Raw genomic sequence first — 24,307 nt, forward strand, 5'->3', positions numbered from 1 at the left:
TGTCTGATTGTGATGTACTAGTAGCTATCAAGAGTGGAAACGCGGGGTTGCGTTCGTATAAATCTTAGACCCTTACGTAGTTAAAGCTTCTTTTTGAATTATGTCATGTCCAGATCGTGTCCCGTGGTTGAGTAAATACTGTTCGGCACTCTGGGGTCTAGAGTGTTATTATTATAGATATACGAAGGGATCCATGGTTCCGATGATAAATGGATTTGTTGGGTTGCGGATAACCCAGAATATATATCTGTATACCGCACGGCGAATAGTTCAGCTTGGTAACACATGTTCCAAACCACAACATAGTATTCCGGACCTTATATACGGAGAACTTAAGAGATAAATATATCTTCCCTAAGCAAAAAGCGACCCATCTAAATTACACAAAACACTTAACGAACAATCCCACAATCTCTCACTCCGCGCTTTCCAACCTCCCCCGTTTCGAATTCAAATACTCATTCCTAAGCCAAATCAGCACGTACATACAGTACAAACGACCACCCCAAATACTAGTCATTTACCTCTCATTCGCCCAATGCATCGCCGCGTAGGCAACCAGAAAGGGCGGGACAACATACAACACCTGGTGTCTGCACCTGCGGAAGGTATTGAAGATGGCCGCATGGAACGCGCCGGCAAGGGGTCTCTGTCGGTTTGGGGATAGGGCATAGATGGCTATGCGGGTTGGTGTGGGGAGGACTATCTTGGTTCAGTTTGGGTGTTGAATTCATAATGGAGTATGACTTGGAGGGGTATGATTGTCGAACTGATCGATTTGCAGGTTCCTGAGAGGGTGAGGGTGATGGGGTCAACGTACCGGAGTTTCCGGGCTCTCCCATCCACCTATCTAGATATTAGTTGGATTCGTAGGATATCGCCATGGTATATGGTAGTTGGGGTCACATCAACGTACCAGCCTGTCTTGGGGTCGTTGTGGCCTACCATGGCTGAGAGGGTTCACTTTTCGAATAGCATATAAACAGGCGTCTGAATGCACCGGTTCAAAGTGACCCAGGACTCGTTCTTATATTATGTTCGCTTCGTCTCGGTGACGATAGATATTATAATCCGATTAGGGCTCGGGTCGGTACTTCGGAGGTTTAAGTTAGTATATGCTCAGCCAGTTTGATTGGATGGTTCGTATACTAGGTTTTGAGTTTGATCCACTGAAGGATTCGGACCCCTGTTGTCATCTTGTTTTGGTAGACGTTGGAACTTAGGTTGCTTTTGTACATGCTGTTGCTAGCTGGCTCATAGGGGTAAATAGGTGGACAGGTATGCTTGTATATACACGGTATCTTCCGGGGAAACTGCGAGCATGTGTACGGATCGGATAAGCAGCATCTCATCTCATCCACGGACCAATGTGTCATACAAGCTTGACCTATAAGCTGCGTGCCTAGGAGATGTCTTATATTTATTAAACTTGGCAGTACTTCAGCCTATAGTACCGACACTATCGCACAAAGGAAAGAATCAAACAGCCAACGAAAAGTCTCCAAAGAAATCCTGCCACGCAGTAGGAAAATAAAACAAGTTGAGCCCCGGAAAGTCCCACTCCCGAACAAACTGCTCCGGTACAAAAGACTGCAAGTCCGCCTGAGCATCGAACGACTCCCAGAATGGCGCCGTGGCCACCGGATCCCCGCCCGCTTCTCTTTCCTGGAATATTCGGCCGTATTTCTCAATACTCAGCCTCAGAATCTGCATGTAGATGCTCCCGTTTCCGGTAGTTTCCCCGCTCGATCCCACAGACCGAGTTAGCTCATCGAGAAGTCTGTTCCCGTGGTCCAGTAGTTCCTGGTGCTCTTCCCTGCGCTCTGGGAGCAGCCGGGAGAGTTTCAGAAGGAGTAGGAAGCAGAACGCGCATTTGGCCCAGACAAAGTCCATGGCGTATTTGAGCTTGGCGAGGTAGAAGTCTGGCTCTGTGCTTATGAGGCGGAGGTGTTTTCGGGCGCTGGACTTAGCTACTAGGAGGACATTGCGTTCAACGGGTGACATAGCACTAGTTGTGTGTCAGTGCAAGGCGGAACGATATTTTCACTATTGGGTAACATGGTACGTACGCCACATTCTCTACACCCATTGATAGCAGGGCTTTGCAGTGGAGGATTAGCTCAGCCCAGCATTTTTGGACGCGTAGGGCCGCTAAGAGGAAGGGTCTCTCTTGCTCTGCTGCAATCGAACTTTCTTAAAATTTCAACCGCATTAGTACGGCCATATGGCTTTGCGTGTACAAGGTTAATCTTACCGATGATGCGCAGCCAATCGCTAGACAATTCAGTAAGTGATATAAACAGTAGAAGTAATTGATTCACTTACTCAAACCAGAGGTCAAGATCTACCTTGGCCTCGTGCACAAACTCGGCGATATCCGGTCTATTTAGCGTCTCCTTCGTATCTAGAGTGTCGTTGATCTTTGCTATTAAAAGGTGTAAGGACCTCTCTTGCGTTTATGTTAGATATGTGATATTAACTTACCACGTATAACGTTCAACTTTCATTCCGGAGTCAGCCCGCCTTTATGATCAAATGCAGATAAGTAACCATACCTCAACCTGAGAAAAAAGACGCAAATCTAATATTGTCGACGTATGATGACGGAGCAAAATGCGGCATCGATGTGCATTGCCCGTCATCCGAATGCCAGGTGGCTTTCCGCCATCTACATGAAAGCTGGAGATTATCAGCCGGTATAAGTCCCACGTTGGATTGTGAACATACATATGATCCAAAACGAGCAGGCCAAACCAAGTCCGGGATTTACGCATCAAAGAACGCTCTTCTTCATCAGTTGTCATATGAAATTCAGAGATATCTTCAATCCCTTTCATGGTCAGCCGCTGGATAAGTTCTTCGAATGCTTCGTCCAAGCTCAAATCTAATGCCATCCGGGTCGCGAATGACAGAAGGAGAGAACGCTCGGCAGAATAGCATGCTACGATAAGAAGCGCCTGGACGGATTCTAGGCAGTTCATCGTTTTATTTTGAATAACCACGTTGATCCATCTCTTGAGCTCTGCATGCAACAAATCGGAAATCTGGGAACCGGATCCTGATGCTCATCAGTTATGCAGCCGCAATAATGTCATTAGCGACTTGATGAAGTTCGTCATACTTGTCTCAACGCGACTCCCAATTGTACATATGGCATTTAGAAGTATGCTACTGCGCGCACGCACAGACGCAAAGTTGTCAAGTTCCGGGTCGAAAATTGGGATATACCTATCCTGGAAATTGCAAGAGAAATAAGCGCCCAAGCCAATCGATGGAAACTAAGGCACGTACGCAACCTTGGAAAAACCTATGTTGGATCAGCAAACGGTCACAAGATACATGATGACTCGCAGCACCTACGCCCTAAAGCATGACATGGCATGGTCAATTGTCACCAGACCCTTGCTGATAAAATCGGAGATGGGCTCTTCTCTAATATCGAATCCAGAGCGTCTCTGCCTAGCAGGATGAGGACTGTCCACCTCGGCAGTTTGCAGTTGCTGGAAGATGGGGCCATTCCGATGAGCTGATATACACCTAGGACCACGATAGTGATATTCACCCGGGTCTGCCGTTCCAGGGAATGTAGGCATTGGCCCAGGATCCGACATAATATGACTTGGAGAAGGGATTGGGATCTGCTGCCCTGGAACTTGGCCTTGGGTTATATCTCCAAGAGGTCCTGGGTTTGGCTGTATGTGAAGCTGAAGAAGCTCCTGCATGTCACTCAATTGCGCTTGCAGCCGCTGTACTTCGGCTTCCACATTTCCTAGCCGCCTTCAGTATGGTCAGTTCTTGACACTTCTACCAACAACCAAAGGGCGGCTTCTGAAAAGATGAGATAAGTGTACATACTCTGTGGAGGGATCCCTTGGGATCTCGAAGAATATGCATTGCTTCCGCGAGCGCCTGCACCTATTGTACCTGTAAGCAAAGCATTTCACCATCTCAAGTAGATGTATGAGAAAGAGGGACAATACCTAGTACATGGTCGTTTACCGTCGCATCTCACCTACAGGAAGGTTAAAATGGATACATAAGCGGAAGTGCTATAGAGTTCAAGCACACTTTAGACTGTCGACAAGCGCTGCAAGCCTTCTGTGATTAGCGTGAGTTAGCTAGCAACACATGCATATCCTGGAGAAAGAAGAAACCATACGGGAATGCGCTTTTTCCCAATCGGGGCCGACACCAGACACGAGGAACCGTCAGAATCCATCCGATGCGTAAAGTATGTACTAAAGTCAACTAGGATAGATTATAGAAAGGGTTAATGCAAGAAGGGCGCGGACCGTTGCATGGATGATATTAATGGGGGCGGGGCAACGCCGTCAACATCGGAGACTCGCCGGCTCGGGTAAAGAGATGCCGATACAGCTACTAACGGAACCCATGGCTTTCGCTTAGAACAAACTTAGGATTATGCGCTATTAGAGCCTAATCTGGAGGTGGTTAAGCCTATTACAGCTCCGTGGGATGCTCTACGTGGAATAATTCAAACCCGGGGACAAGCTTTAAGCAATGAATTAACAATACTTCATGCAACAAAAGGCTATCGTCATCTGCAACACGCCGTACAAGACAACTGGTCCTTTAACTTCACACATATGTCCATATACCATCTTTTTCCATAATTGGCTTCGCTCAGTAAACGTAGATAAAGTCTTCGTTCTCCCAGTCCGTGAGATCTTTGAACGCGTTGTCTTCGCTCACTGCGGGCTGCTGAGGCTCGGTTTTGTCCACTGGCACTGAACCAACAGCTTGCATCGAATGGTCGATAATCTTTGCACTCTTACCCATACTCACTCGTTTCTTCTCATGCTGCTTGTTGAGGAAATACAGGTATGCCATATTCATCCTGGCGATATATAAACACATGGGCCGGTATAGGGGTAAGGAGAAAAACTTACATGGGAAGCAAGACGAGGAGACAGAACATTGCAAGGCTATAATTATTAATTGCAGTCAGCATGGGTACCGTATCATGAGTCCAGTGCTATCACATACTTGGATAGTAAACCACGTCTATATAAGGGCGCATCTGTGGTTGTGTACAGATTTGAGCCAAGAACCTGTCAGGTGTAAGTAAACTGTTCCAGTTGGACTGAATTCTCCACGTACATTACCGGCACATTGTCCAACAAGGACTATGCCATTCACAATCTTTTTCTTCGTCTCACCTGCGGTGTTTCCTGCAGACCACGAATAGACCATGGGCGCTAATGGTCTGTCAGCTCAATCCACTCGCAATGTCACGTAGCAAACATACTAATTCCAGGATACACAGAGATCTTATTTCTAAATTAGCAGAGCCAAGCAAAGACCAATGCCCAGGAAGGCTTACGATGTAATATCCCGCAAGCAATGCCCCATTGTGATGGCCATCACGAGGAAGCTCCAGCAGCATGACGCAACCTGCAATGGCAGGTAAAGATAAAAGGGCTATAACAGGTCCCTTCATTTTTAGTTTAGTCGCTAGCCACGCTCCCCCCATTGTTGCTACGAGCTGGACAGCACCAAACGGTATGTTGAATAGGATTGTTTCAAATTGGTCGAAACCGAACGCCTCGATGATCAATGGGCCAAATGTCGAGATACCACCGCTGGGAATCCTGCTAAGATGTGAGTTGAGGCTACTTTAACGAAAGATATGGACCGATCCTTACGATACTGCAAACATCAGGGCAAACCAGAAAAAGGACTTTATGTCGAGACAAGCCTCTTTGACATGGTCCCACTTCCATTCATGCGTCTCAATACCTTGTTGGTTCATGCGTAATCTTGACAAGATTCCGTTAGCGTTCTACATAGCAAGTCCCTGACTCCACCCACATACCTTTCGATAGCTAAAAGCTTGTCTTCCTCGGTAAGAAACTTGGATTGAATCGGCGAGTCGGGCATAAACAACCTACGCAGCCAGGGTTAGATATGCACATTAGTTGGTTGAAAAGGTAGCATCGCTCACAGGATAAGACCAGAGAAAGCAATCGTTATGAGACCGAAGAATAAGAAGATAATCTTGACTGGCAGTTAGATTCCTGAATCACCAACGACTTGGAGGAATATGACCGAACCTGATAGGGCTCAAAAACCGAGGACTTTATATGGCCCAGACCATACGAGAGCAGACTACCAAACTACTTGCAAGAGTCTGATTTAGTACAACAGCACACTGGGTGACTAAATGAGTCCAACGCACCATGTACACCACACCGTTCATAGCATACCATGAGCCAAGTCGGACTGGTTGTTCAATTCGCCGATACCACATTTGCGTTACCGCAATGAAACAAGCAGCTATTATTCGTGACCCATAATCAGCATTGAGTATCAGAAAGTCATGCTTTGGGGAGATACTTACGTATACCGGCTTCAAAGAGTCCCAAAAACATCCGGCAGACCAACAAGCCCGCAAAGGTATTTGCCGGGGTCATACAGGTCAGGGCTATGCCCCAGCAAAGGGTTGTGCATGCCAGAAACTTTCCAATTGGAACTTTGACTAATATATAGGCAACGAACGGTTGAGCAACGAGTTGTACTAGATAAACAACTGCTCCTAGCCAGGAATACTGCTGTCCATGGAGGTTAGCTGTCTCGACGAGACCAAAATGGATGCATATGAAAGACTCGACTTGTCGAGTTGCTGCAAGAAATATATCCCAAGAAGAATGGGTAAAAGCCTCAGGTCGATCTTTCGAAGCACTCGGGCGTTGTTCTCAGCTGTGAGGACAGATGAGTGTCCTGCATCTGCTATAAGGTCTAGGGCTCTATCATGTCCAGGCCCAACTATGTTCTCCCTGTCCTGACGAGTAGAATTGTCAACAGACTCTATATGCTCATCTTGGTCTTGCTCTCCGGACGCTGCTGCTTTGTGATGAGACATCTTCTTCTCCTTCTTAGGTCCTCTAGCTGGACTCAGCTAGCTCTGAAGGATAGAATCTGTGGAACTAGAAAAGATGATCTTGAATGGAATGGAAATATCTTTTGGTTTCAGAATTTCTCCAACATGCAGAGCAGATGGTGATAGGGACCAGGAGTAGTGAACCAACACAGGAGGATATTTGCTTCAATACTCTCAGATTTTCTAAAGGTATACTAGCCTTGGCGGGCAAACCCCGTGGGGAACACACCATCCCCAGCCCCGGACAAAACCTCGAGAAGCCGAAGGGGGAGTAAATCCACTCACGGCTCGTTCTGTAGACCATACGGGGATTAGTGCGGACCGGGCCATCAATGCCGGCAAAACACAACGGGATGGCATGTCACCACTCGTGACGAGCGTCGGGCATCTTCCGATGACGCATCCAATGGTTCCCATCGTATTCTCACCGTGTAGGACAAGAAACACACTGGTGGGGAGGCTGTAGTCTTAAAGAAGATTAGTATCGGTGTTCGGTTGCAAAAACCGACATGTTGCCAAGAGCGCGGAGGTGTCGTGTGGGGAAAGCAGCCATAACTGTCGGAGATGAGCCCGAAGTCCGATGTATACACGGTAGTTGCCTTCGAGTAGTCCCGATGACGCAGATGTGCGTAGACACATTCAAATAGAGCTTCAAATCTTGGTATATTCCCCTGATTTGAACTCGTCTTTAATGGTATTCCTTCAGACCGCTTAACCAGCAACCATGCCTCAAAAAGAATTTTGCCCCAAGAGCTATCAAGAGACTTCGACAGGAGCTCAGAGCTCCGCCGCTGTTCACCTCCGTTCGGGCTCAGACAAGCGGCAATTTGACTTCTCATTTGAGCCAATTCGTGAAAACCTATTTAGAGTCACCTTTTCTTCCGAGGATCATCCTCTTTCCCCTTATCCGAGTGTGACCAAGCCAGTGACCAGCTTGGAAGGCGTCAATCTTTCTACAGAATACGGCTCTCAACAAAAGACCATCAAAATTGGTGATATAACAGCCTCTGTTGAGTGGGCTAACACTCCAGTGGTCTCACTGTCGTGGAAGGACACCGAAAAGCCTTTGTACAGAGATCTTCCCTTGCGGTCTTATGTAGCAGACGCATCTGGAATTGCGCACTACACTGAACATGACCGAAATGACCTCCATGTTGGACTAGGGGAGAAAAGAGCCCCTATGGATCTCAGTGGCCGTCATTTCCAGCTGTCAGCCACGGACAGTTTTGGATACGATGTGTATAATACCGACCCCCTATATAAGCACATCCCGCTTTTGATCAAGGCATCACCCGGGGGATGTGTTGCCATCTTCTCGACCACACACGGCAGAGGAACGTGGTCCGTTGGCTCAGAGGTTGACGGCCTTTGGGGCCATTTCAAGGTCTACCGTCAAGACTACGGTGGTCTCGAACAATATCTCATTGTCGGAAAGACACTCAAGGACGTCGTCAGGTCGTATGCAGAGCTTGTCGGCCACCCGATCCTCGTCCCCAGATGGGCCTACGGATACATCTCCGGGGGATACAAGTATACCATGATGGATGAGCCACCCGCCCACCAAGCGCTCATGGAGTTCGCCGACAAACTGAAGGAGCATGAAATTCCCTGCTCTGCGCATCAAATGAGCTCCGGCTACTCAATTGCCGAAGTAGAACCCAAAGTCCGCAATGTCTTCACTTGGAACAAGTACCGGTTCCCCAATCCAGAAGAGTGGATTGCCAAGTATCATTCACGAGGAATCCGTCTCATTACCAACATCAAGCCGTTTTTGCTTGGCTCCCATCCTGACTTCCAAAAACTTGTTGATGGAAATGGATTCTTCAAGAACCCTGAAACAAATGAGCCGGGGTATATGAGATTGTGGAGTGCTGGCGGCGCAACTGGGGGTGATGGATGCCATATCGATTTTACTTCAGCCTTCGCATTCAAATGGTGGTATAATGGAGTCCAGAGTTTGAAGCGCGCCGGCATAGATGGAATGTGGAATGACAACAACGAATACACGATTCCAGATGATGATTGGCAGCTTGCCGTCGATGAACCAACTGTTTCCGACGGTGCCAAGACGGGGGTTAAGGCCACTGTTGGAGACTGGGGACGTGCAATGCACACAGAGCTCATGGGTAAAGCCTCTCATGACGCGCTGCTCGATCTTGAGCCCAGCCAGAGGCCTTTCGTTCTGACTCGGAGTGCCACGGCTGGCACGATGCGCTACTCCGCTAGCACATGGAGTGGAGACAACGTTACCAGCTGGGAAAGCATGAAAGGTGCAAATGCTTTGTCCCTCAATGCAGGTATCTCGCTTTTGCAGTGTTGTGGACATGATATTGGAGGTTTCGAGGGACCCCAACCTTCACCAGAGCTGTTACTCAGATGGATCCAACTGGGTATCCACTCACCGCGATTTGCCATTAACTGTTTCAAGACGTCGCCCGAAAACAACTCCGTCGGGGAGGTCATTGAACCCTGGATGTACCCCGAGATCACACCTCTCGTCCGGGACACCATCAAACGTCGCTATGAGATTCTTCCTTACATTTACTCTCTAGGTTTGGAGAGCCACTTGACCGCCTCTCCACCCCAGCGCTGGGTGGGCTGGGGCTACGAGTCTGATCCTGAGGTCTGGACTAAGGTGCTCAAGTCTGGGGATGAGCAGTTCTGGTTTGGTGACACTATTATGGTTGGTGGCGTCTACCAGCCCGGCGTGAGCGTCGCAAAGATGTATCTTCCTCGGAAGGCCAATGACCAGTTTGACTTTGGATATGTGAACATGAACGAGCCCTATACTTATTTCGCTTCTGGGCAATGGGTTGAGGTTCCATCCGAGTGGAAGAGGAGTATTCCCCTCTTGGCCCGAATTGGTGGTGCAATCCCAGTTGGAAAGCCTGTGCATACCCGGGTGCCTGGCGATGAAACTCCGGCATCCGTGGCCGTTGATGAGCTCGATGATTATAGAGGTGTTGAGATCTTCCCGCCTCGTGGTAGCTCCCATGGTCAAGCTTTCAGCACCACTTGGTTTGAAGATGACGGAATCTCGCTGAAGCCAAGCATTTCACAGTACACCGTTAGGTACAGCTCGACGGAGGAGAAGGTAATGGTTGGTTTCACTCGGGATCAGAAGGCTGGGTTCGTTCCGGCCTGGAAGGAATTGGACATCATCCTCCATAACGGTGATGAGAGACGGGTTGTTTCTGATATCGGAAAGCCGGTGGAGTACAAGGGAAGAGACGCCCGTGGACGCGTGGTGTATACTCTGAAGAACTAAGAAACAGGAGGTTTTGCTGCTGGCTTAGTAAATCCCACCATGTGTTTCAATTGCATGTCGAGGGGCGGGGTTCTCAAGTGGAAGAACTGTATCATCATTGCTCACGGCGTTTAAGAACTCGATATAGATTATAGATTTGCATGTTCATATTCCATAGTTTATGAAGTCACCAAAGATTGTGTTCCCCAAGCTAGATAATGACACGGTCAGCTTTAGTGCCTAATCGACAGAAATTGTGTCAATTCACAAGGCTCAGTGAAGTTGGTGATTTCGGAGGCCAATGAGTGGTGCAAAGAGATTTGTTGTAATACAGTCAGTGGAAAGCGTCCAATTGACAATTATTAGTAGTGGACAATTCACGAGACTGCCTGCTTCATGAGACAGTACCTTCTAAAGGGGCTCTATTCCACCTTCCAGAGAGACTGTACTTGAAGAATTTGCATTAGGCCAGGGCAGTGCTGTCCTTTTTTTGGGCTAAAGGAGGGCCATGCGGATGGTATTTGGCTTTGAGGGAAGCGTTGGATAAGTGAAGAAGGACATAACCACATGAGAAGAACTTGACTTTAAAGTACGAGTGCATAGTCAGCCACTTGGGTGGCAATGAATGATGATCGCGAGTCTCTCTAGGATGATCTGATCGAGATCGTAGGTTCACCCAAGACGGGTTTGCAGGTAGGGAACGCGAGGGCCACAAGGAACGCACGCTATCCACGCTTTCACACCAGCTTAAGATCCCTTACCAAGTATTCCCAATCTCCCATCCTTAGTGTAATATCTCCATCTATCCCATCTTCATGAATTTTGGAGCTTCGGTAAGCAATGCCGATTCTCTCATACTCTTCCTCCATTGCCTCCACTCGCCGCACTATGAGCCATGATTCATCAGTAATAATGTGGCTTTTTGTTCTGCATTCGAACTTTCCTAGTCGGATATACCCCCACGATGGGGTGTTGAAGGTAGAAGACCCGATTTCGGAATGTGCTGATGCTGTTCCTAAAACTTCCTGCTGGACCATAGTATCCAAACATAATTTTGTGAAGTAGGACGTTGGACCATCATAAACTCTTGCTCTAATTTTTAACCACCCTCCAGTAATGATAGTAAATGGATCGTGAACGTTTTGTAGAGTTTCCATTTTACTGTCCAAGTAACAGAGATTATGGTCCTCTTCAAAATCCCTCAACGGATACTGGAATTCATGGTCAGATGAAGCCCAAGTCCAGGTCGGCCTGCGTCGGGAATAAGGATTGTTTAACAATTCAGAAGGATATGCTGATCCATGTTTAGGCGTTTCAAGCAACCTAACCCGAAACCCAGGTGATTCGTCCATAGACCAGCAATATAAGGTACGCCGGTTCGTTCGTGCAGAGATCGCGCAATCCCGGCTATGGCGATGAGTCGATCTTTCATCAGAGTGAACTTCCTACTAGAGTACCCGGATCCGATGAGCCAGTCGTGCCAAATATGCTTTATCCTATCGGGAGAGATCTCTCGATCCATACCCAAGGAAAGAGTATCATGGGGTGTGAGAAAAGGCAGACGATCCTCCATCTCATATACTTCTCGGCATTCCCAAACCAATTGGGAGTTTGTGAAATGAATCGTCCTCGGTGATAAGATTCTCTCCTGAAATACCCACCCACGCTGGCTCAGAGAACAGCCAGCCAGTGGCGCAGGTTCTCTCAGAGGATCGTCCTCACTTAACTTTGGCGCCCAAAGGATCAAGGTCGACGTCTTACCACCTGCGACTAGGAGTTTGTTTGTGATTTCGATTAGAGTCCCTCCACCTAACCTGTCCTGCCTTATTCCAGTACCGCGATAGCATCCTCCGGTACTATCCTCGCTCGCACTCGCTGCAATTGTGAGATATGACCTGTCATATATATGGCCCATCTTGACCGATTCTTGAGCCCAATCGGCCTGTGAGTCTTGGATGATGCATATCGCATCAATCCACAAATAGCGAATGCCAAGTCGGCGGGTAATGCTAATAGCATCCCAGAAATTTGCAGGTAGATCATCAAGCTGAATCTTTTCCATGTGACTGGGGAGATTATCGGTTGTTGTAATGGCATTGGTGCTGAGACTTTTGCCCCAACAATGACTCAGTGTCATGTATTCGGGGCAGGCTGACAGGTTTTCAACTAACCTGACATTGTGTTGGCATTCAATGTCATGGTCGTAGTCGCTGCAAAATGCTCGAACATCAATCAGACGAGAAGGTGCTCCAAAATTTACTATATCGTTTGGTGCTTCCAATTCAAGTTCATCATTGACCCTTGTCGATCTGAAGAAAGCATGACGACGCGATCTGAACATGCTTGTGGAACAGTGGTGATTCGTCAAGCACTCATGCAAGCAATGTTTGATGAAATTGAACGAGTCCTCCGACCAGGTTCCAGGCAATTGAGAAGTGATTGCCGGGACACCAAACTTCTCCGCAGGATCACCTGGAGACGTTAGCCTAGCTGGTTACTAACTATTTGCCCCCGCCTGTAACCACGCTACCTTTCTTTGTCATTACAAAAATGGGTTTCCCTATGCTGCCCGCACTTCTGGATAACGCAGGTGGAAGGCCAGGAAGTATGGGTTCCACCAGTTTTAACCTGTTTTTTGCCTTGAATGACGCGAGGAGAATGCAAAGCTGGCACCATTTTGTAGTTGCAAAGTGCACATATCCCGAAACCAGGAGTCCAATGTTGATTGCTCGGCATTGTTTACATAGATTCCTTGGTTCCTGCCGAGGATTCGCGTTTATACTTGTTGTTTGCATCCTCTTGTGTATACTAACCAAAGGCAGTGTGCTATAACTTGATTAGGCTATAATATAAGGATTATTGCTGTGCTTGTATGCTTGCACACTCCATACAGTATCAAGCACCTAGCAGTGTTCAAGATGCGCTCTTTTGACTTTACGGACAGGAAGCCTTTTATCGTCAGGAAGCGAAGAGTACGAGTAGTGATATATGTAATTATTCCATAACTGTTGACGTGGCTTGTCCGTTAGGCGGTTTGCAGGATTGCCGTAGTTGCAGAGGGCTAACGCGGCTTTTTCGGCCCCAAAGCCGTCTCAGTCTCGACTCGTTCGCTTTACTTGGACTGTTACTAGTGTATTATCGTGTGGGGAATGGCCTGGATACTGTTACCATTCCCATGGCAGTTATTTGCATATTAAGCACCTCCTATCTTCATGGGAATGAATCTATTTAATTCTATGGCTTATTTAGCCCTGAGACTATTATTATCACGGAAATGCGGGGGATAAACGAATCGTCATATGTGGGGTCGATGACTCCTTTAGACCCTCTGATCGGCTATATTCTCTACCGGTTATATCTCTACTTTAACCTCTACCCACGCAAAGACTAAACCTAACATACTACGAAAAGTTACAATCCTATCAGAAGGAACTCACCTGTCATCACAATTGCCACCAAAATGTCGCAACCCAAACTCGCAATCTTAGACGACTACCAGAACATCTCCCCTCCCCACTTCGCCCACCTCGAATCCCGCGTCTCAATCTCCTACTTCCCGGAAACCCTCGACCCCCGCGATGAACGCCAACGCGCGCTCCTGATCGAGCGCCTCCAGCCCTTTGATGTGATTCTCGCTATGCGCGAACGCACCCCGTTCTCCAAGGAAACGCTCTCCGCGCTTCCGAACTTGAAACTTCTCCTGACCACGGGCACTCGCAATCTCGCCCTGGACGTGCAATACTGTGCTTCGCGCGGAATTCCCGTCGCTGGAACGTCGAGCCGATCAGGGGGGGTCCATTCTACGGTGCAACATACATGGGCTCTGATCCTGGGGTCGGCGCGACATATTGCGCGGGATGATGCGGCTGTTAAGCGGGGAGAATGGCAGGGGTCGCTTGGAATGACGCTTGCGGGGAAGACATTGGGATTACTGGGACTGGGCAAGTTAGGTTCGCAGGTTGGGCGGATAGCGGTTCTGGCTTTTGATATGAAGGTGATTGCGTGGTCTACGAATCTGACGCAGGAGAAGGCGGACGAACAGGCTGCGGCACAGGGGTTGCCGGCGGGTAGTTTTCAAGCTGTTCCGGACAAGGCTGAGTTTTTCCGCAGCGCGGATATAGTGAGTCTTCATAGTGTACTGTCGGAGCGGAGTCGGGGCATCGTCGGTGCTGCGGAATTTGAGGTTATGAAGCCGACGGCGATCCTGGTGAATACGTCGCGGGGTCCGTTGGTGGAGGAGAAGGCACTGTTGAAGACGTTGAATGCGGGACGCATCCGTGGGGCGGCCCTAGATGTTTTCGATCCCGAGCCTCTGCCTAAGGATAGCCCCTGGCGGACAACGGCATGGGGTCAAGACGGACGGAGTGAGGTGGTGTTGTCACCGCATACGGGATATGGCGATGAACAGATTCACGGGTGGTATGATGAGGTGGCTCAGAATGTGGAGAGGTGGTTGAATGGAGAGGAACTGAGCACGCGGATGAATTGAAAGGCGGTAATCAACATGGTGTCGCAGAAGATCGAAGATGGTAAGCTGCATACTTTGTACATAAGTGTGATGCATGTGATCCGGATGTGTAGCCTTTTTGGTTAAGGTGTGCTTCACCGAGACCCAATCTGTCGTTAGAGCCAATTTTTTCTCCTGTACAAATGAAGCTTGATTAAAAGACTCGTTCCGTCGTGTTCTGGGTTTCATGTGGATTTCGTCATAGTGGGGGGATCTCCGTGGACCAAGAATCGAACTGTGTTCTGTACCTCGGATCCTGTGTCAGCGCAAAACCATCCAGATGGTCGTTCGAGAGAACTGAAGTAAAGCATACCGGTTTGGAGGTTTCATGTGGAAGAAGTCATGCCAGTGATTCATACAAGTCCAGTCATATGATTTAGCGATAAGTGACAAAACACGTGGTAGGCAAGGTTAAAAGTCGCTGAAGTGATTACATAAGGCCCCCTCGGGTCAGCCGAGGCACCGCCGGAACTGGAATCGAACTATCAATCAACCAGTCCTGGCAGTCCATCAGAAACACCAGCCCGCTTCTACCCCCAACCCTAATCTTATTGCAACTCATTTAACCCGCACATCGGCATTTAGCCTCGACACGTAGCCTCCCAGGCCATGCCATTCATAGATTAGGTATGACTGACGCCTAAGACATGGCCCCACTCATATCCATTCCATCTCTCCGCAACCAGGATCCTCGGTACAAGGGAAGGGGGGTCACGGCTGAATGCGGAAATCTATAAAGACGATGCAGGATCTCGATAACATCCCACTTCCCCCACCCCCACCACGCCTCTGACTGCCATTTCTCACTCCCTTCTTCTTCTGCGCCCTGGTATAGAGCTTCTGCCCACTGAAAGCACTCAATAATCCCTCTCATCCTTTCCAATTAAACCATATCCATCTACAAACCTCCAAGATGTCTCCAATTGCTGTTCAACCTACAACAGCCACCGCATCCACCACTACCACAACCATTCTCCCTACCTCCATTGCAACGCCCCCGACTCACCCAGACCTTATCCGAGTCGACCGGGGCACAAAGGCCTTCTCCTCCAGCGCCGTGTCCCTCGTCTCACTCCCCGCCGGCTCCCTCTTCGCCAAGATTACCACAGCCACTCCCTCCAAGAAAGCATACACGTCCGTACAGACTGGCGCCAACAGCCACATCGAGCTGAACTCCGATCTCGTCTATTGCAACCACTCATGCAACCCATCGCTGAACTTCGACATGGGCAAGATGGAGGTCCGAGTCGTCGATGATCGTGACCTGAAGGTGGGCGACCAGCTCACATTTTTCTATCCCAGCAGTGAGTGGGATATGGACCAGCCGTTCCAGTGCAACTGTGGAGCTGGCGAGGGTGTATGCAAGGGGTTGATCGATGGGGCAAAGAAGATGGACCGGAAGGATTTGGGGGAATACTGGCTAAACGACCACATCCAGGAGTTGTTGCAGCAGAGGGACTCTTCGTGATCTAAAATTATATATGATGAAATAAAAGGAGCAGACTGGGGTGGAAGATGTGTACTCACGGACATTAGATACCAGGCGATAGACATAAATCTCAAATCTTTAGAGGAAAACCTCCAGGGGGAACATTATTCCGGATATGGTATTGAAAATAGTATGCAATGTCGTTAATTATTTCATTGACTCGTGAGTGCGGTGGCTTTAATCTCATCCATCCTCTGCTGCAAAGCAGCCAACTTATTCCGCATCGAATTGACCTTCCCAACCAGTGAGGTATGCTCCAACTCCGCGTGTAAATTTCTCACCTCCTCCTGAGCCCTAAAGAACTCCTCGTATTCTTCACTACCTAGACACACGCCATACCCCTCACAATAACAGACCCGCTCATCCGGGCAAACTTCGGCTTGCCCCGTAAAGATCCACTGCCATAAGTACTCCCACACCCGTCCAGACAGGTTGTCGTCCAACTCCGTCTCGATCAACCACCTCCGATACGCCACATAATTCATCAGCGGCACCCGCCGAATCACCTCCGCACTGACCGCAAACTGACTGCAGCACGGCTGCGCCAGCACAGCCGGCATACGCTCCTCCGGAAATAGCGTCTTCCAAGACTCTCCGATGGCCACTGCTTCGGGCACATCCGGGTTATACGGCCCGCCCGCGAGAGCGGGTCGGATCTGGGCCGGACAGCCGGGGTCGTGTTGACATCGCAAATTGGTGTATCCTTTTTTGTAAACGTAGTCGTTCCGCAGACGACGGACCATCAGCGCCGAATCCATATTCATGAGATCGTTGTTGTGCCAGGAGATTTGGTCCGCATGCATAAAGATCGTCACGTCGCGGAGCTGAAAGTAATGATCGATGATATATGTCAGATACACCATGACCTCGTGGCCCTTGTTCATCGGCACGGCGAACAGAGTATCAGTCGTGTTCGGCGCGTCAACCGTGTACACCGCGCTGTATAACCGATCATCCTCGTTCAGGAGCGTATCGACCCAGGTCGTGTCCGCATCATTCGTCTTAGCCACGACCAGCGTGCGCTCGTTCGTTCTTTCCACGGGTCTTGGCACCGTCACAAGGCGATAGATATTCCCGCCGCGCCGATGCGCAAAGAAAAAGAGATAAAGAGAGCCGAAGATCAAAACGGACGTCGCCGCGCTGACGACCCAAGCTTGTGTCCGACGCATTCGAATCATCCACATGGTGAGAAGCACTCGCTGAGCTGTATTATCCCCTCGTCGTCTGGTTGACGTAGTCGTTTCCTTCCTGTCATGTTTTTTTTTTTCTTTCAGCCTCTTTGGGCGGGTCGTCGCGCGGCCGGCAGCTAATAAGTGATTTGCGTCAATGGCTGAGTATTAGAGCGTTGGTTGCGATCGGCACATAGCCTCGTTTGCTGAAAAGTGCCATGGCTGTCGATCGGCGACTCCTTAGTTTTGGGAGTTGGGAGCCATGAGAGATGTTGTTGGTTCGGGTTTGGGAATGTGGAGATCTCCATAATTCGCTTGCCCGGTGCATACGTAAACTCCTTGCTTTAGTGCTGAGGTCGGACTGTGTGCTGAGGGGCCGATGGGCTGATGGGCACCTTCAAAGCCTTGTCTTACTCAGAATAAACCTATGGGTTCTATCGATGCGTTCGTGAGTAGGCAACAGCGTGGCTAAGAATATACATAAGCGATGAATGTTTATCTCACGAAGCATGTATTGTGTACACAGTACCACATTTAATAGTACGTTGCTATCAATTCCGGGATCTAATCATATCATATCATATCACATCAATGACCGTAACCCACATTAAGTTGAAATCTCCGCCCCTGTGATCAAGTCCATGATCGGAATTCGTAACTTCGGACTTGCATCTTGGCCAGCGTTCCATCTCCCCATTCTCTTCTTCTCCTCCACATACTCCACAGCCCTCCTCTCCAGCATTCCCCAATCAAGTAGCGAAGAAACCCCATCGGACTTCCGGAGCCTTTCCACAGCATCTACCACCCACGAGCGACAATCGAAAGCCAACGCTTTCTCCTGATCAGGATCCTCAACCTGGTAGATGGGCGTGTCACCAAATACCCTCTCTACATTCTCCAGCGAGAGAACTTTCCCAATCACAACACAAACCAGCAACCGCGGTTCCAGGTTAATATCCTCTATTACGGCACGCTCAAAGCGCCAGGGCTGGGAGATCCGGTCGTTGATATTTTCGATTGTATTCTTGACGTGGTGTTTGGTTCCCGGGAGAGGCTTCGTGTTCTGCGCTGCTGTGATCTTAGGGACGATTAGTAGAGCGTAGTGATAGTTTTCAGGGTGCTTGGGTCGTGCGTAGAGAGCTAGTAGAAGGCGTGGTTTATTTCGCCGAGATTTCATAGCGCATTTCCTCCGTAGATACTCTGGGGATCTTATATGGATAGCATATGTGGTCTGGTGTTGAAGCTGTTGGCTTAAACTTTCCGTTGCCCAGCTGACGCGGCATTTGTTTTGGTGGTTTGTTCCTGGTGCCTGGTGCTAGTACGGACCCTTGTTTAGGCGCGTTTATCCCCTGTACTTTTCCATGTTGACACCTCGCCATGTCTAGTTTAGATGCATCTCATACCTGGCTTTGTTGTATCTCGACATAATTCAGTGCTCGCTCTGTACGCCATTGATCCATTCGTTAAGTCCACCGTCCTAATCTTGTAGGATCCACTGCCCGAGACATGTCTCCCGCGATCCAGGGGAATTCTGGGTCCGGTACACGTACAACACCCATCTACCACAGGATAGATGCTTAATGTCTCATGGTGACCCTGGAAGCAACGTATGTACCCCTGAAATTAGACCGACACAGGGAAATCGGCTTACGTCAAGCTTGGCCACTGACAAATGACTTGCGAGCCGAAAGCAATCTTAAATATGCTTAACGCTTACTTCACACTCTATCCCGAATCACCAATCTGCCATTCCAAATGACGTCTATCTATCTATAATCGACCCTCTATCAAACCAAACCATATCAATCACACTGCACATCCAGCAATCCACCTATGGCCTTTGTAATCTAACTATCCCCCCCCAAAAAAAAACAAAGCCCAACTCATCCCTGCGCCTTCACCCAAGCATCTCCCCCAGAAACAACCGTGCTAATCACCATCGTCACGCCAATCACCAAATCACTAATCTGCATCCAGCCGACGAAGACTCCCGGGATCAGGAGGTCGCACCCGTCGACAACAATGCGCTTCATGAGGGCTGCTCTCTGGGCCTTGGATTGAGAATTGTCGGTATTGGGTGTCGTTTTCTCGGCGTTCTTGTCCTCTTTCTTTTTCTCATTGCTGGTAGTCTTACTACTAGCAGATGAAGAGGAAGTAAATAGTAAACCCCAAACAGCACCAAGAACGGATAATGCAAGAGAGTAGAACCAGAATTTGAAGGCTTCGACCAGGACAGGCGTATTCCAGGCGACGGGGTGGACGCCCAACGCGTGGAGCTATTTATCTTATTAACCTGTCCATCTATCTCATTGGCGCCTCGAGAAAGACCCCATACACGCAAGAAAAAAGAAGGGGGGGGGGGGGGGCGGGAACTCACAATAGTCAAGTCCTCCAGCACCAGATACAACCCCAAGCAACTCCACCTCCCAATCTCAACCAAGGTCATAAACAACCCCAGACCCTGTGCCCCGCCAAGCAGCCCATAAACCTGGTTAAAGCAATCGATGAACGCGAAGAAGCGGAAAAACCGTCTCGCTGTTCATGCGTCCAATTATTGATTAACATCTCATTACTCGATTTGCCGATTCGTAGAGGTTGGTGGAACTTACTCAGCGCCAGTTGCGATCTGGTAGTCTGCCATTGCGCGGTGGTGGTTGAGCCCGGGGTAATATTGAGTTCTATTACGATTTGGGCGAAGGATTGAATGAGACGGCAGGTCTTCTCGAGACCTGCGACTGTGCGGGTGAAGTTGGCAAATTGGCGGAGAAGGTTTGGTTTGGGCTTTTGAGTGAGCGGTTTGACTGTCATTTTGCTGTTCCTTTTTTTTCCTTTTCTTCTTTATCACGTTTTGAATGACTTAAGTCGTGGAGGTGCATAAATTATGTATACGTGAGAGGCGGGTAGTTTGGGTTATATGAATCTACTAAAGTACTACGGGGTTGACATTAAATCTTGTAGGCGATAAGATGAGGATAGCTGTTCTTATTGGTAACTAGGGCCGGGCTTCCGAGCCGTGTTTTTTCCACTGCCGAGCGGTATTAAATCCAAGCGGGTAAATTGGCGCATTTGACCTATCCTCTGCAGTAGACCTATTTGGATGGAGTATAATTGCGAAAGACGACTATCGGGATTTTACTGGTGCTCTTTCTGGTTGGTCTAGTGAGGCTCCATTTCTATTGTTTCACGGATAAATACCTTCTTTTATGGGCTATAGCTTACAAAGTGGATACTTTGCTTTGATGGTGTATTAGAATGATTTGAATTGCGTGAACACATCGGGGGTGTGATAGTACGGCGAAGGAAATCGAGGTGCTGCACAACGTAAAACATTACCAAGTTTACTACTAATACCAAGGCACTACGGAGTATATATCAGCCAATTGCATCTTTCTCTATCTTCTATCTTATAATAGTCTATATAGATTATCAGTTACTCCAGTTCCGAAAGACTTCGCCGCTCTTAAATCCTTCCATCCCTAGACTTATGACTACCGCTATCTGTAGATACCATAGCCCGTAAACGTAGGCATTATAACCCCTAATTTCAAGTACCGGAATCCCTGGGCTTAAATACTATTACTACTACTCCTACTATTATAATTGTATGACCCTTTATTTAGCTAAAAGCTTCAAATTAATTGGTTTATACCAAATAATCTTGGCTTAGTATTTATAGTATAGAACAATATATGGCTAATTTTGCGAGATGCACTGCGAGAGGCCGACGCCGCTTTGCCAGAGGCTCTACTAGAGGCCCTGGAGCCGCGACGCCCACTGTTCCTCTAAATCAGCAGCCGAATTCAGAGTAACTACTATCCCACTCCTCCAGATCAACATCGACAGTACCATCTCTACCTCGAGAAGGTGCTGTTAGAACGGCATCGTTGTCCAGTGGCTCGCCGTCCTTGTACAGCTGGCCCAATGTTGTATTACCCCCATGTGAACCTCTTAAATACTTGGTTAATAACATCCCGGACCGTTGTGGAGTTCGGTATAATCTGTATACGAAGCCACGAGTTCCACGCTAGCATGGCCAAAGATATCACTATAGGATTAGCGTACCGGAATATCAACATCTTCGTGGTTGATTCTGACTATCGATCTATTCTTAGACCTAGTCATGATTCCCTGGTTCTGATCGAATAGTATATTCAATCCTATAGGACCAAGCGGGCTCACCCCCAAAGCACGAGTCAATTCCCACTGCATTTTCAGTAATGCAATCGACGGCAAAAGATGTGTATCGGGATTAACCGCCTCTATCGTGATGATATTCCCCGAATGCATATTCTCTGCTGTCCAACAATTGAACAGCTTGATTATTTTGCCGACAAAACTTAGGTTGGAGTTGTCCTAACCTTAAATGCTGTTCGAGTATTTGGATCGTAGTCAGAAGAATCTGATTTCAAGTTTTTGTGATCATCTGATAGCTCGATGGATTGTAGCACCAATCAGCCCTTTTTGTTGTGTTCGACATCGAGGATATATACGTTTTTGTTCCATTCCTGGAAAACTCCGAATCTTTGACTGTATTCTCGGAATTCTCACAACATACAAGTCCACTCTATCTAGAATCGAGATTGAACTACGACAGTCAGTGTGGGAAATAGTTATAGAGAATCGCGAGATCGTACCTAATTGCTCCCAGCGTCCTCAGAGCCTTCGCGAATTGAAGGTTCAAGTCCTGAGCCTATAGCCAAGTTGTTCCTCAAATCGAGGTATCTCTTGTCTATTCTTCAACAGCGGCGATATCTGGAGACCAGTTCTTTGTGATGATGGTAATAGTGGTGGTGGTGTTTTGCCTATCTTCGCATTGCATGAAGGGACCTCGCTCGGACTACCACACGGGTATCCCTTCATATAAAAACACCTTCGATCTATAAGATGACATGTGGGGATACCGATCATTTCCTCCATCGAAATCCTTGTGTGTATCTGGAAACTTAGTGGCTATTCTGGATTATTACATTACCAGTAAATATTCTCTGGGTATGTAACATTCGTATTGTTCCCAGTGTGAGTATTTGATAGAGAAGCCCAAAAAGAAGCGAGAAAGGCGAAGAGGATAGTGTTGACACTCCATGATACGACCTGTACCTGCTACAGGGTGTGGAATTATGACGCTTTATATACCATAGGGCATAATAATTCAATTGGCTGATATAAGGGTAGAAGGGGGTGAAGGATGTGATCGTCAGTCAATATGGGACGTTTGTATTCTAGTGCAGGGTATCAAATGAGATGAATGGATATCTATTCCATGGTTTCCTGTCTGAACCACGGCATCGTGCCTGTTAGCATGAATACAGATCACTGTATGACTCTGTGAAGACATATGATTCGGAAGCTTCACAGTTCTCGATATTCTTTAAAAAGGCTAGGTTAGAACATCGGGTAGTTTATTCAGTCCTAAATTCAATTACGGATCATTACATATACGATAATCATCAATTCGTACCTCTATAAGACACCAACGTTGTATCATCCCGGTAGAAGTGGTGGACGCACAGACGACCTATAAATAGTACAATGAGCATGAGGGTGATTGGCCAAAATACCCACTCCCCCAGAGTAACCGGGACCCCATCAGTGGAACCATTTGGTACATACAGAGCAGTTCCATTGAAGTATGCACTCGCTACCATTCGTGAACTCTTGCAGCTTAAAGTATCAATCAAGATGCCCTCCAAATCCAAGTCCCCATACAAGTTTTCCTACACAGACGCCATTCAAGGCAAAGAACTGCACAATTACTTCGGCAATCGGGTCCTGGAGTCAAGGGCATCAGGTGGTCGGGTAGTCGCAGTCAAAGTCAAGCCAACTGAAGGTTTCGCACGATCCGAGGCCGACATGATGCATTATGCTTCGCAGCAGCCTGGAATCTTAGCACCACAAGTTCTGGGCTGCTACGATGTCGATCCCGGAATTACCGTAACCGTGTCAGATCTCGTCGAGGGGGAGTCACTCGACAACGTCTGGCATACCATGACCAAGGCCGAACGAAAGTCCATAAAACAACAGCTCAAGGAGCAACTACGTCTCTTCCGGCAGTGTACACAACCGTACATCGGTCGTATAAAGCGACAGGAGACAAAAAACTTCTACGACCGCATCCACATCCATTACATGGGGCCTTTTGAGTCCGAAGAGGAGTTCGATAGTTGGTGTCTTGAGCGGGTGAAATCACCCATTGCGAAGAAGATATGGGCGCAGCTTTTGCCTGGGATGCGTGAAACTGGAGAACAGAAGTTCGTGCTGACACATGGAGACCTAGCTGCGCGGAACATCATGGTGAAAGATGGCAAAATCACTGGAATTGTGGATTGGGAGTATAGTGGATTCTTCCCCGAGTATATGGAGTATGCACTTGCGGCTGTGATTCATGATGGTCTTGAGGGTTGGTGGAAGCCTCATTTGAAGGAAATCTTGGAACCTTGTGGGTTCAAGAGGGCGAAGTTTACAGCTGCGATCAAGTGGAGGGGTTGGTGATCCTCGACTGACACTTGTATACTCACGTCCTTTTATCTCTTGCTTTTCTAGCCCCGATCACGCCATGCCTAAAGTTACTTTTTTTTTTGCTTTGCTTTTTATGATATTTATACCTTCTGATGTTTTCTGCATATACCTCCCCCAGCTTTATGATCGTATCCCTTCCATTTACCTCTTGTTATACCCATGTATCTTAGATAGTACGCTTTGGTATCGCCTTGATCTACTGAACATTCAATTGAATATGACCGGTGTGAATCAAGTATCAAGTAGCTACCATCAGATATGGAACTAGTTACATTGTTGGTACTTACATAAGAGTAAAATATACGCCCAGTATGAAATCTTACACCGAGTTTATCCACAGTTTAAATCCCTTTCTCTATGCATATTCGTTATACTTCTACATCTACTCCGTACAATTTGCCAATTCTATTGTTCTTAGTAGACCTTGCGGAGTACTAAATACACGATTCCAGGGTCATTTATGCAAGCATAAGTACTA

At 48.0% G+C, this 24,307-nt stretch overlaps 10 protein-coding genes across 10 annotated transcripts; 4 read left to right on the forward strand and 6 right to left on the reverse strand.

Annotated features, from left to right (window-relative positions):
- Positions 1-415: 415 nt before the first annotated feature.
- ABOM_000302 (cytochrome b-c1 complex subunit 8) lies at positions 416-948 on the reverse strand (the record flags this gene model as incomplete). The annotated part of the gene is made up of 4 exons (XM_022527432.1): positions 416-464; positions 525-702; positions 821-846; positions 917-948. The coding sequence occupies 4 exons, from the start codon at positions 946-948 to the stop codon at positions 416-418; spliced, it is 285 nt and encodes a 94-aa protein (XP_022395048.1).
- A 531-nt stretch (positions 949-1,479) lies between these two features.
- ABOM_000303 (putative C6 transcription factor) lies at positions 1,480-4,219 on the reverse strand (the record flags this gene model as incomplete). Its single annotated transcript, XM_022527433.1, has 14 exons — positions 1,480-2,008; positions 2,070-2,193; positions 2,255-2,274; positions 2,326-2,425; positions 2,485-2,500; positions 2,556-2,679; positions 2,728-3,058; positions 3,122-3,233; positions 3,292-3,307; positions 3,361-3,777; positions 3,856-3,915; positions 3,981-4,012; positions 4,069-4,098; positions 4,160-4,219. 14 exons carry the CDS (start codon positions 4,217-4,219, stop codon positions 1,480-1,482), a joined length of 1,971 nt encoding a protein of 656 aa, XP_022395049.1.
- Positions 4,220-4,644: 425 nt separating this feature from the next.
- On the reverse strand, positions 4,645-6,883 carry ABOM_000304 (putative MFS transporter; the record flags this gene model as incomplete). The annotated part of the gene is made up of 13 exons (XM_022527434.1): positions 4,645-4,858; positions 4,911-4,946; positions 5,008-5,072; positions 5,122-5,219; positions 5,270-5,291; positions 5,345-5,612; positions 5,667-5,780; positions 5,837-5,908; positions 5,966-6,018; positions 6,075-6,137; positions 6,200-6,297; positions 6,362-6,499; positions 6,571-6,883. 13 exons carry the CDS (start codon positions 6,881-6,883, stop codon positions 4,645-4,647), a joined length of 1,554 nt encoding a protein of 517 aa, XP_022395042.1.
- Positions 6,884-7,625: 742 nt separating this feature from the next.
- On the forward strand, positions 7,626-10,169 carry ABOM_000305 (putative alpha-glucosidase; the record flags this gene model as incomplete). The annotated part of the gene is made up of 1 exon (XM_022527435.1): positions 7,626-10,169. One exon carries the CDS (start codon positions 7,626-7,628, stop codon positions 10,167-10,169), a length of 2,544 nt encoding a protein of 847 aa, XP_022395043.1.
- Positions 10,170-13,608: 3,439 nt separating this feature from the next.
- ABOM_000306 (D-2-hydroxyacid dehydrogenase family protein) lies at positions 13,609-14,637 on the forward strand (the record flags this gene model as incomplete). The annotated part of the gene is made up of 1 exon (XM_022527436.1): positions 13,609-14,637. One exon carries the CDS (start codon positions 13,609-13,611, stop codon positions 14,635-14,637), a length of 1,029 nt encoding a protein of 342 aa, XP_022395044.1.
- A 931-nt stretch (positions 14,638-15,568) lies between these two features.
- Positions 15,569-16,123, forward strand: ABOM_000307 (uncharacterized protein; the record flags this gene model as incomplete). The annotated part of the gene is made up of 1 exon (XM_022527437.1): positions 15,569-16,123. One exon carries the CDS (start codon positions 15,569-15,571, stop codon positions 16,121-16,123), a length of 555 nt encoding a protein of 184 aa, XP_022395045.1.
- A 173-nt stretch (positions 16,124-16,296) lies between these two features.
- ABOM_000308 (DUF3431 domain-containing protein) lies at positions 16,297-17,328 on the reverse strand (the record flags this gene model as incomplete). Its single annotated transcript, XM_022527438.1, has 1 exon — positions 16,297-17,328. The coding sequence occupies one exon, from the start codon at positions 17,326-17,328 to the stop codon at positions 16,297-16,299; it is 1,032 nt and encodes a 343-aa protein (XP_022395050.1).
- A 592-nt stretch (positions 17,329-17,920) lies between these two features.
- ABOM_000309 (uncharacterized protein) lies at positions 17,921-18,490 on the reverse strand (the record flags this gene model as incomplete). The annotated part of the gene is made up of 1 exon (XM_022527439.1): positions 17,921-18,490. The coding sequence occupies one exon, from the start codon at positions 18,488-18,490 to the stop codon at positions 17,921-17,923; it is 570 nt and encodes a 189-aa protein (XP_022395051.1).
- Positions 18,491-19,196: 706 nt separating this feature from the next.
- ABOM_000310 (PEX11 domain protein) lies at positions 19,197-20,121 on the reverse strand (the record flags this gene model as incomplete). Its single annotated transcript, XM_022527440.1, has 3 exons — positions 19,197-19,589; positions 19,691-19,848; positions 19,923-20,121. The coding sequence occupies 3 exons, from the start codon at positions 20,119-20,121 to the stop codon at positions 19,197-19,199; spliced, it is 750 nt and encodes a 249-aa protein (XP_022394832.1).
- Positions 20,122-22,992: 2,871 nt separating this feature from the next.
- On the forward strand, positions 22,993-23,802 carry ABOM_000311 (uncharacterized protein; the record flags this gene model as incomplete). Its single annotated transcript, XM_022527441.1, has 1 exon — positions 22,993-23,802. One exon carries the CDS (start codon positions 22,993-22,995, stop codon positions 23,800-23,802), a length of 810 nt encoding a protein of 269 aa, XP_022394831.1.
- Between the last annotated feature and the right edge of the window lie 505 nt (positions 23,803-24,307).

The sequence above is a fragment of the Aspergillus bombycis genome (assembly GCF_001792695.1).
Source record: "Aspergillus bombycis strain NRRL26010 chromosome Unknown contig00001, whole genome shotgun sequence".
NCBI lineage: Eukaryota > Fungi > Ascomycota > Eurotiomycetes > Eurotiales > Aspergillaceae > Aspergillus > Aspergillus bombycis.